At 37.4% G+C, this 12,343-nt stretch overlaps 1 protein-coding gene and 1 long non-coding RNA gene across 2 annotated transcripts; both read right to left on the reverse strand.

The window, feature by feature from the left end:
• Positions 1–3,432: 3,432 nt before the first annotated feature.
• Positions 3,433–6,810, reverse strand: LOC130731913 (uncharacterized). Its single transcript, XR_009016888.1, has 3 exons — positions 6,515–6,810; positions 5,611–5,688; positions 3,433–3,901 (listed from the first exon to the last, which is right to left on the reverse strand). It is a non-coding gene; the product is annotated as an uncharacterized LOC130731913 (long non-coding RNA).
• A 3,772-nt stretch (positions 6,811–10,582) lies between these two features.
• Positions 10,583–11,933, reverse strand: LOC130728320 (uncharacterized). Its single transcript, XM_057579762.1, has 2 exons — positions 11,725–11,933; positions 10,583–11,684 (listed from the first exon to the last, which is right to left on the reverse strand). Exons 1-2 carry the CDS (start codon positions 11,855–11,857, stop codon positions 11,413–11,415), a joined length of 405 nt encoding a protein of 134 aa, XP_057435745.1. The 5' UTR covers positions 11,858–11,933; the 3' UTR covers positions 10,583–11,412.
• Between the last annotated feature and the right edge of the window lie 410 nt (positions 11,934–12,343).

Consider the following 12,343-nt stretch of genomic DNA (forward strand, 5'->3'; position numbering starts at 1 on the left):
TTTATAAACTGCTCAAATTACATTATGAATAAACGCTCATACCTACGTAGAACCTAATTTGAGTTTATTTCAATAACTTTATCAAAACAAGCATTTATGCATCAAGCACTTGTCATAACCGTTTTTAAAGGTGCATTTGTTTCAGATTAAATAATAATGATTTTTACCTGTCTGGAAACAGAGAATAAATTTTAGAGATTTTAAGAAAATCATAATTTGATTTAGGTGCCCACTAGGGTGGACCATTTATATTTTGGTCCACCGGTGGACCAGGGGTATTTTAGACTTTAGACCTCCTCTCTTTCTCCCTCCCACTCTCCCCTGTTTCCTAACCTCCCAAATCACTCTGCCTTTTCCCCTCCTTGTCGTTCGCTGCTCCAGCGGCAGCCGTTCTCCTCAAACCGCGTCCTCCCCGACCACCACCGCTTCCACCAACCATCGTTGCCTCCATCGACAACCTCCTTCTCCACCGCCATCAAGCTTCAACCAAATATGGAAATAAAACATATGTAGATCTGCACCGATCTAGAGAGAAGAGTTTTGATATTTTTTCCAGTTTTGGTTGAGGCTTGATGGTTCAAGATCGTGGAATCCAGATTTGAGGATTCATATTGTGTCTCCAGTATTTCTCTTTCTAAATCCAGATCTGTAGATCTAACCTTTTTCATCTCTTTTCAATTTTTGTGTTCTGATGTATTCTTATTCAGTCATTATGATGATGGGGAACCCAATACAAAGATAAAACAAGAAACAATACATAGCTGCACAAAAACGAGAAAAAGCAAAAAAGGAAATTAAGAAAAACAAAGAAGAGACATTTACGGAGAACAACAAGAAAGAGCAAGGAAAGGCATATACATCTCCACGCTCAAAACACAAAGCACAAACACACGAGATTCCCAATAGAACTGGCAGCTCCTCCTGGAATATAATCAGAAGAATAAAAAATGAGTCCAACATGACAATCTCGATCAGCCAGCAAAAGAACAAGGACAACAACAGTTGGTGGTGCGGTGGTGGTTCAACCATCTAGTCTTTGGATCATGTTTACTTTTTTACCCTTTTATGTTTAAATGAATCCTAGCCACTCATCCTAAAGAATATTCTTCTATTCAAGATCCAATGGTGTTTAAATGTGGTCCACCGGTGGACCAAAATATAAATGGTCCACCCTAGTGGGCACCTTTGATTTATGTTTGATCACACCAATTTAAAATCACTTTTTTTTTTATCTGCTCTCTCATCTATCATAATAGATTTTTTGGATAAGCTAATCAAAGTAGTTTTTAAAAAATCATTTTCTCATAACTTGTTTTCAGCTTATATAAGTGAAGCATGTTGTGAATAATTAGATGACCATCAAGGTTAGGTGTTTGGGCCATACTAGAAAGTATAGGCTTGAGCCATGTGTATTTGTCTTGACCTAATGCTATATATAGAAGGGTGGTTGCACCAAGCAACACAACCCTAATTCCATAAAATTACTTGTCTATCTCTTACTCTTCTCTTCTCCTATCTTCCATCACTTGTTTAGACTTCATTTCATAACACGTTATTAGCACGATTGTTCTTCATCTCCTCAAGTATCAAGCAAGTGTGTATCAATTTTTTTTATCTTGTTTTCCATCTATATAGTTTTTCTTTTTTTTTCTTCTGTTTTATGGAGATTGATTGTTAATTATAATTGCGATTCCAAAAGAATCATAGTGAGTATGTTCAAAGTATGAATCCTGAAGATTCACACACATGGTTCCAGAAGAACTCAGGTGAAATTTTTTATGAATCCTGAAGATTCATTAGAAGATATGGAAGAAAAATTTCTTATGAATCCTGAAGATTCATCAGAAGATCTGGAAGTACCCAAAGTTTGCCCTCGAGACAAATTTCGGCAACAACTATATATGCAGGCTACACTGGATTTGTTACTCAAGCAAAGCAAAGGATGAATATATCAAGAGAGATAGCGCAAAGCACATATCATCAAAGCTCTTCTTCACTCACGATCTACAAAATATGGTGACAAAGACATCCAACAAATTCATTCAAGTGATAATTTGACAGACTTGTTCACGAAGGCCCTTCCGACTACAACTTTTGAAAAGCTTGTGCGAAATATCGAAGTTCGTCGGTTGAAAGATCTCAATTAAAATGCATTGTACTCTTTTTTCCTTAACCATGTTTTTTTTCCCATTGAATTTTTCATGTTAGGGTTTTTAATGAGGCAATGTACAAAGACGAGCTATAGAATGATGCACTATTTTCCTTCACTAGGTTTTTATCTCATTGGGTTTTTCCTAGTAAGGTTTTAATGAGGCACATTCTTAAGGGTTGGTCATCCAAGGGGAGTGTTGTGAATAATTAGATGACCATCAAGGTTAGGTGTTTGGGCCATACTAGAAAGTATAGGTTTGACCCATGTGTATTTGTCTTGACCTAATGCTATATATAGAAGGGTGGTTGCACCAAGCAACACAACCCTAATTTCATAGAATTACTTGTCTACCTCTTACTCTTCTCTTCTCCTATCTTCCATCACTTGTTTAGACTTCATTTCATAATAAAACGAACATTTTTAAAATTTTAAAAATGATTTTTTTAATTAAATGAAGAAATTTTAACTAAATAAGTTGAAATAAACGCACTAAGCTATTTATCCAAATGCACCCTTATTGTTCATACCTTGCCAGAAAATTTTGCCATTACTCGGGCTAAACCGTAGGTGAAAGTTATTTCTAACTCTAAATGCATTTAACTATCTGGAAATTTGTGAGAGAGATTTGAAGCACACTCTACTAATATTTGGGACAATAAAGTGTGTTTAATCCGATGAGTCACACTGCTTAACCCTCCAAGCAGGGTGGTTCTGTTAGGTGATCAAATCCACCAATCTACTAAACCAACGACTAGGCAATCTATCGGACCATTTTCTTTTTTTTCAATAATTTTTCTTTTGTTTTTTAAATGTTTTGGATGGGTTTTAACAGGCCAACCTGCAGCTTACCATTTTTTCCGTTACAATATTACTTCTTATATTTTAATTTTTTCGAGTAGGAATCGGCCAACATCATAACCCACTTTTGTTGGCAATTGCTTAAGGAGAATCGAAAGTGGGTCGACCTACTTGCCATCCCAAATGAGATCTAATAATTAAAGTGGAGGTACATATCACAGGAAATGTGGTTCTTCATCAATGCCTCTTTTGAGGAGAAAATCTTTTATTGTAGTTGCCTTTAACTTTGAAGTGGTTTAATTTAAAAACTTAAACTGCTTGGTGCGAAGCTTATCTGTAACACCCCGATTTCGGTGGCGTCACTTTAGTAACTCAAGAATAAAATAAAGCGGAAAAGCAGGTATTTTTTTTTCGATATTGGTTAAATAAAAAGACTTGCCGATATAAAGACTCATCCCAATCGCGTTTAACAGCGATTAATATACAATACAAGCACAGCCCTCGCTGCACTAAAAACATCGTCACGAGTGTCCTCAAGTGACGGTAAGTAACCTCAGCTAACTAAAAGTATTGCCCATCGGCAAACAAGTGCGACTCACAGATAGAGTCATAAGTTTTATAAATACAGTCCTCCGAAAAGTAAGTCAGCCCAAAACGGCTTCCAAAAAGACTTCCTACGTCCGACTACTCCATGCGATTCCCGTCTACGGAGAACCACACCGAAAGTAACCTGTCGGAAACTACCCGGTCCCAAAAGTACAAATGACGAATCAGAGCTATGACAGCAACAACCAGCTCAAAAGACTCTAACCACCCATATCCCACACTACTATCATCGACTCTCCCTCGATCAGGCTTGAAGTCCGGGTCCTCGTCGGAGGCTTCAGTAATAGTCATTTCGCTCCGGGTCTTTCCCGCACAACGAATCATCACGAACCGGCTGACGGACGCCTGGCAGCAGGCCGACCGCCCAAACACAAACATACAAACAAAGCCAAGGTGCGAGGGTCAACTCACAGGATATAATAGATAATACAAGCAACATGTGAAGAATTACGGGGTATATATATATATATAGGTTGTATATATACATGTAAGTTCTGTATCGTCTACCCTAAGGTATATACATAACATGTTATCAGATTTCTAGTAGCAACACAATATTCAATATCTCAACAATTCAACAAATAACATGACAATGTTCACCAATATCAAATCATCAAAATCTCAACATTATAAATTATATATCCTGCCAAATAAATAATTAACAGTTGTAAGCAATTAACATGTCTCAGACAAGATAACAAATAACAAACACATCCAGCAACTAAATTAGCATGAATGGTGCATGAAATGCAAATGCTAAGGAACAAGATGCAATCCGGAGGGATGGGCACCAACGAGTCAGCCCTAACACCAGCCACGGTGGGACCATTTCCGCTCGGGGTGTCTCTTATACCAAACAAAGTGTAGTCAGATCAGCAGTCCCGCAGGCCTGCCATTTCCGTCTGCTACCAAGAATCACCGCAGTGTTCTTACATGGAAATCCGGGTCTTATGACCATTTATGGAATCCAACGAGGTCCGGCAATCCCACCGTGTATTAACCTCAATGAGTGCATGAATGCAAGTGGTTAGCCAAACAACGTCTCCGACCTCACTCGTCACGTCGTCACGTGTTCTACCTAACTAATTGTCTCTAAAAAGCTTACCCTAAGGTAAATGTCGATTCTGCGACAAAAGACAATTAATTATAAAAAGTAACTCATGATGATTTCTCGAATCATCCGACTCATCTCCATCCGATGGTTAAAAACTGCTCAGCGAGCAAAAAGTACCAATATACTAGGAAACTACCCGTTTCCGGCTTATCCTCAAGATATCCCAACAACAAATCAGCTCATCGAGCGAAAGAGCATCAAAGTACTCAAAACTTATCAATTTCTCGGCTTATCCCATAGATAGCCCAAACAACAAATCAGCTCATCGAGCGAAAGAGTATTAACATACTCAGAAACTCATTCGTTTCCCCAAATCTTGGACTCGGCGACACTTCTCATTTTCCAAAAACTAATATTCATGTCATAAGCTCTTAATTGAATTTGTGATCTTTAATTAAAGGTTTAGAGGTTGTTTAATGTCTTATGAATTTTCCTCGTAAAATGGTTTCCATTTAGTTTTATCTCAAGTCCTATAAGTTCCAAAAGATCCCATAATCCCAAATAATTCCCAGAGAAGGTCTCAACCCATCAAAACAATGTCAAGGGTCCGAACCTCGGTCCGTCCCATCGAACTTCCTCAAAATCTCACAATAAAAGTTGGCATAACAGCCCGTTATCCTCACTCTGCCGAGTAACAGATATATGTGTACTTGCATATTCAAACAGTACAACCCAACAATCATGGCACATATAACAGCACATTGAGGAATAACCATTTAGCACTTAGCATATAGGGCAAATATCACACATCCTAGGTTAACCAGGTAGCATTTAGCATGTGAATCAACCTCAACAGCAATCAAGCAATAAAAGATTATCAATTGTCAGCCGTAGCCTCAGAAAACATTTTCCCAATCAAACACAATCAGGTGCATAACAATAAATCAAGTCGAATTCATCGACGCCTAAAACATTAGCTAGCAAGGTAAGTTGCCCTCACCTCGAGTTGTTCTAGTCTCACGGTGCAGGTCTCGCTCACAAGCTTGCTCAGTCAAGTCCAAGGTTTCCACAAACGAACCTTAGAGCAAACAAAGCAAAAATCAATCAAAATAAGTCAGTACAATCGAAACAATACTAACTAAAGTTAGACAAAGCTCAAGAATCTTCAGAGTACAACATTTAGGCACGAATGGAAGGGCTTTCCCCGAATGGATGAGTTTTGACTCGATTCATGTTTTGTACAAAAACACTTTATTCGCTAAAACGTGCATAACTCGAGCTCCAGAACTCGGAATGACACGAAACCGGCGCCAAAATTTTGACAATTGAAAGAGCTACGCAATGGCTCAGGTCATAGAGACCCAAAAATTATTTTTGGACACGGTACCCAAGCAAATAGGTTTCGGCCACTATGAAAAATAGGGTTTTCGAACTTTTTCTTCGATCTAAATCAATTCCTAGGTATTTTTAGGCGATATCTAGGCCAGGGAAACTCTCAGAAAAATTATTGGGTCGAAAACTATCGCAGGGGTATTTTGGTCATTATTTTCAACTCAGAATTTCAAAATTGGAATTTCGAAAAAAAAATTGGATGGGATCGATCCTAACGACATTTATAACAACTAATCCTACAAAAGCTAAGCTCAGTCGTGAACTTTCAGCTTAAAGAACGGAACTTTACCCAGAAATGGGTTTTTCCAACAGAAATTGATCCCGGCGGCATTTCGGCGACATTCAGCAGAAAACAACCGGATATTCACGCTCTAGAACACGTAGGCAATAAGTTTAGACACCAAAATCAGCTTATTTGGACAGTTTTACAAAAAGCTCAAAACTTTGAGCACAGAAAGACATAGCGAAAAGCGACAGAATTGACGATCAGAAGTAGGGAAAAACATCAGTACCTCGAGGTCTACGCGTAGCAATGAACGGAACGACGATCGGTCAAGAATTGGCAAAATCACTTTTCTTCCTTTTTCCTCCTTGCACACCCCTCGGCCGTGTGTGTGTTTGTGACTTTTTTTTTGTTTTTTTTTTTCATTTTTCATACTATATATAGGAAATGAAAAATGCGGAAAAATGAGAATTTCGCGATTCCGATTTTTCCTACTGATTCCAACGTATTTTAGACACGATATTCTTCCCGCTGAATCTTCTAATTCTCCAAAGAAATATCAGTATGATTTTTGGTTTTCGAGGCTTGTTTTTAATGTGTACCGGCTTAAAATGCACTTTATGATTTTGACCTCGGATGCAGAAACTTTCTTCTGAAGAAAGATTCGGAACGTCGATTAGAGTGGGCACACGCGGATGAAATCTTTATTTGAAGCTCCGAATAGAAAAAGTCTTCATCGTCCGTCGATTTTAGGGTTTTGAACTATCAGTGATTCGGTTTCGGCAAACTTCCGAGTATTGGAATTTGACGTTCTTACATTCTAGGGTTTCGTATCGAAACGCTTGTTAAGAGACGATCAAGAGAGGTTCTAACATTTCCCTGAAGATTTTTGGAATTAGGTTTCATCGTGTCCTAAAACGTAAATTAGCTATTTCCTAGCGTTCTTGACCTAGGTTAAAGCGAATACTAATCGTGCTATAACTTTTATCGACTTGGATACCATCCTTAGCTTTTTCCTGGACTTTCTCCTTCACAAATTTATTCCGTTCAATAGACACTTGTTCAGGTTTTCCTTCACGTTACCTCAAATTAATCGTGAAAAGAAATTTTATTCGATTTATTCCAAACTTAAAAACTTGGGTCTCACATTATCGATAACTTATAACCTTGACATTTCATATTTGGTCCCGACAATGAGAGGATATAGCCAATTTGTCGTATAGTATGTTTGGTTGTGAAAGAAGAGTGAGAGGAAAGAAACGGAAAGGAAAGAAAAAAATTAAAGTGTGATGAATTTTTTGTTTGTTTGATATGAGATAAAGTAGAAAAAAAGTGAAAGTAAAGAGAAGAAAATAGTATATTTATTAAATGACATAAATTAAGTATAAATGAATATGATAATTAATTTATTTGATAAAAATAGAATTACAATTATTCATCCTTAATAATATTGTTTGGTATTTTTATTATAAAATATAAATGGAGGGTATTTGAGTTAAATCGCACAAAATACATCTTCCGTGAACCTTTCTCGTCTAGATGGAGGGAACTAGTTTTTGTGTCGGTTCCATGCAAATTCTTACATCCTTCCTACTCTTTCTTGGTTACCAAAGAAAGGGAAACTCATTGGGATTTATGTTTCGTTTACTCTTTCCGCTCGGTTTCTTCCATTCCAAGTGAGATGATCAGAAGTAGCACAAGAAAGTGAGGGTTTGAATTGTGTCATCTAAAAACTAGGATTTCCAAATGATTAAGAGCTTTGTTGCTTGAGTTGGTGTCGTTTGTTGCAGCAGATAAAGTGATAGCAAAGAGGGAATCAAAGAATACCATCATTTTTATCCTGATTCACCCGCAGAACGATAGGGCTACATCCAGTCCTTGGCTATACCAAGATTTCAATATATTAGTATCAAGGACTTCTCCATAGAAGTATTATTGTCCATCCCTCTTTAGGCAATGTTGAGTATTCTTTCACCACTGCCTCTCCAAGCAAACCAAGTATTCTTTTGTCACTGCCTCTTCATGCATTAACAAGTATTCTTTTTCCACTACCTATTCAGGCATTAACAAGTATTCTTTTTCCTCTGCCTCTTTAGGCATTAACAAGGATTCTTAGGACTTCTCCTTACAAGTATTAGTAGGACTTCTCCTTACAAAGTTGATATCAGAAAAGTAACACAAGACAGGGGGGTTTGAATTGTGTTAAATTAAAACTTGAGTTTTTCAAACAATTATAAGTTTATGAAATATTTTCGCAATCGTTTGATGCAAAGTAAGCACACAACAATATATCATGGTTTACCCACAAACGATGGGACTACGTCCAGTCCTTGGCTTAACCAATATTTTCATTAAACAAGTATCAATGACTTCTCCTACAACAAGTATTAGATAGGACTTCTCCCAACCAAGCATTCGTCAGGACTCCTCCCAAGTATTCTACAGGAGTTCTCCTAACAAGTATTAGACAAGACTTCTCCTAGGTTCAAGTATTGTTCAGGACTTCGCCTATGATCTTTTTCAAGAACGTTTGGCTCTACATGATTCTCTTCTCACAATAGGGATAGTAGAAATTACAAAGCACGGGAACTACAAAGTGTCTAATGTAACGCCCCGAATTTCAGAGGTTACGGTAACAAGCTAATAAAATAAATATACAATATTTTCCCAAAAGAATGTATAAACACGAGTATATTTTTTTTCTTTTCAAATGTATTTCCAAAACATGTCATGCATACTCCCAACTACAAAGGGATTTACATCAAGCCTTGAACAAGGCGAGTACCCGAGACCCCAAATATAAATTTCTAAAATTGTTATGCAAGCTTAAACCAATAATGGTTAGCTCTCTAATTCAAGGCTCTAACTCTACACCCGACTCTATTCTTCAAGTCTTCCACAGTTCTTCAAGTTCTCCTCTCCGACTCGTACGAAGGTCAAGCTCCATCGAAGATTTTCCATCGCCTAATAGCGTTAAGCGCCCAAACAACAAGTAGCAAACAGAAAGGGTTAACTCCATACAACTACCACATATAAAAGAGAAAATCATGCTATTCAAATTTAATTACTTAGCATGGTAAATAAACTAGCAATTTAACTCAAATTAGATGACAACTATTCCTATCGATCATGAAATCAAATCATATATTTAACAACATAAACTAACTCGTGAATCAATAACTTAACAGTATAGATGTAGATCAAATTTCAACAAAACCAACAATACAAATCAACTCATATATCAACGTATCAGCAAAATAATAACATTTAAATCAAATAACAATAACCTCAACAATATAACATCGAATCAGATATCAAAAACCTCAACAATCATCAATTCAGATATCAACAACCTCAGCAATATAATATCAATTCAGATATCGACAACCTCAACAATACACCATCAAATCAGATATCAATAAAACCAACAATATGAGTCAATGAATAACGTCTCGAAAGACGGGACAATGATAGGACACACCTCCTCATCGCCACTTAGCGTCTCACAAGACGGGACAATGATAGGACACACCTCCTCATTGACAATCATAGGACACACCTCCTGATCGCCACTTAGCGTCTCACAAGACGGGACAATGATATGACACACCTCCTCATTGCCACTTAACGCCACAACGGACGGGACAATCATAGGACACACCTCCTAATTGCCTCTTTAGGACATCTCGAAAGATGGGACGATCCCGTGGGACATAACCACCTCATCGCCACTTTATAACGCTTGGAAAGACGGGACAATCCCGTGGAACAAACCCACCTCATCGCCACTTCAAGCAATTCAAAACATCTAATCCAACTAAGTAGTCACTCAAACAACAATCTCAAATTCCATAATCAAATCAGGATAATCACATGTTATTCATATCATCAACAAACATACGTCTCATCAAAATGCATACTAACTCAGCTCACTATTTCAACATAACAACAATCAAAGTATCAACAATAACCCTGTCTTATCCACTAGAAAGCAGTAATGACAGAAACCAGTAAACGGCCGAAGCCTCTCAGAAAACGGAGACACACGTCTCAATAAGTTTACTCGACCGAAGCTTCCAGAAAACACTTGGCACAAGCCTCAGAAACAGTCAACATAAGCAAGCATACAATATTTCAATCAACACCAATCAAATTAAACATCTTCATCTCAAGCGCATGCAGTGCAAATAAATCATGCAAGACTCAATGACACTCTAAAACTGAGTTACCCTTACCTTAGCCAATTTCTTCCTAAACTGCAACTTCAATCCAATCACATCTTTGTTTTCCACGTCGACTCACTTCCTTCTATTCTTTAGTTTCGCCGCGAGGCGCTTTCGTCCTTCGAACCCTTCACAAGTTCATATACTAAACCTTAGCCTCTAAGGTCACATCTAAAGTTCCAAAACAAGCTTAGCTAATCTTTCTAACTTACTTAGGCTAATGCAAATGCTTTATGTTTCAAGGACTAAAGTCCAAGAGAAAATATTTATGAGCCTTAAAGAAAGGACCTTTAAGAAATGCATTTTGCAAACAAGTCCTCAACTATAAGTGAGTTCTTTTTCAACCCTCAACCTTTACTAAATTTATCAAACAAACCCCAAGACTTTTTAAAACTCAAGTTTAACCCAAAACTTCTAAGCATATTGTGTTTTAGGCCCCAAAATTCTTTTCATACAATTTCTAACACTTAGAAAATCCACAAATTATTCAAGCATTTAGCAAAAATACAGCAACAAAATTCAAGCTAGGAACATCAAGCATGCTCTCGGCCTCATCACTTCCAACATGGCCAATAATTTTTTTCTTCAAAAACAAAGTTATACATAAGCCATCACTAGTAATTTCTTTGGTGGAAAAACACTTAGATCATCAAAAATTACTTTTCTACAATTTAAGAAATTTTCAAGAATTAATGTTTCACAAAATAAATTACATGCCTAAACTTAGAAAAAATCCAAGAACAATCTTTTCCAACCCTTTCTATGAAAAGCTATTTTTTTCTTTTCCAAAATCACTTCTGAGTAAAATTTCAACTTTTCCATAAATCATTTACATTAATAGAAAGCTATTACCACTAGGAATAACATACTAGAATCACTAACTCAAAGTTTAATTTTTAACAGTCACATAACAAGCTTAGCAAAGAGTAGAAAGAGATCCAAACAACTTTTTAGCACAACCTTTTCAAAACTTAACCAAATGGAAAACTAAAAGCATAGGTTTGAAGCCCTTGACATAAGCTACCTTGTTTGTTCTTTGTGTGAGAGGAGAAAAGCACGAAAAAGGAAAGCTTTGAGGAAAAATGGCTTCAGCCTTGAAGATTGGAGAAGACGTGATGGTTCGCTCATGAAAGGAGGCGTGGCGGTGGTGACCAGCGGTGGCTGTGGTGCTCGCGTGTTCATGGCTGTTTGGAGTGGCCATGGTTGGAGCTTTTGTATATGGTGGTGGCTCATGGGCTGGTTGTCCATGGAGAAGAAAAGTCAAGGTGGTGGTGGCTCTTGGCTGGACATACAATACAGCCACGGTGAGGAGGAGGGACGGTGGTGTTGAGAGGAAGAAGAAATGGTGATGGTGGCCAGCGGTAGCATCTCGTGGAGAGGGAGAAGGGGACGTGAGTGAGAGGTACCATGGTGGTGTGGGTGCTTCAGCAAAAGAAATGAAAGAAGGAAGAAGTGCTGCAAGGAATAAAAGAAGAAGAAAAGAGAAGTCTGTAGCAGAAGAAGAAAGAAAGATATTATGAAGAGAAAGAAGGGAAAGTCAAAAGTGAGAAAGAGAGTGGACGAGAATGAGAGGGAGGAAATCTGATTGGTGGTACCTTGACATGTGGGACATGGAGAGGGATATCCAAGGAAAAATGAGAAGATATTTACTAATCGGTACCAAATGATTTGGACACTGAATGATTGAGCTCTCAAAGTTAAGAGAAAAATATAAGGACGATATATTACTATATCAAAAATTATGAGAAACTCTATGAAATAATGAAATATAAATTTGAATCACTTTGAGCAAAATAAAATGATTCATGGACAAGAAAACGGGTAAGAACTTAACTAAAGAATAATTGTGAGACAATTAGGACAAATATGACGTTGTCATATCATGCGTATAAGCT

Source organism: Lotus japonicus, chromosome 1 (genome assembly GCF_012489685.1).
Source record: "Lotus japonicus ecotype B-129 chromosome 1, LjGifu_v1.2".
Lineage (NCBI taxonomy): Eukaryota > Viridiplantae > Streptophyta > Magnoliopsida > Fabales > Fabaceae > Lotus > Lotus japonicus.

Excerpts from the sequence above, each read along its gene's own strand:
- LOC130728320 (XM_057579762.1), bottom strand. The coding sequence starts at position 11,857 with ATGGTACCTCTCACTCACGTCCCCTTCTCCCTCTCCACGAGATGCTAC. Across the intron at positions 11,685-11,724 it reads TATTGTATGTCCAGCCAAGA|CCCATGAGCCACCACCATAT; the intron begins GCCACCACCACC and ends ATGGACAACCAG.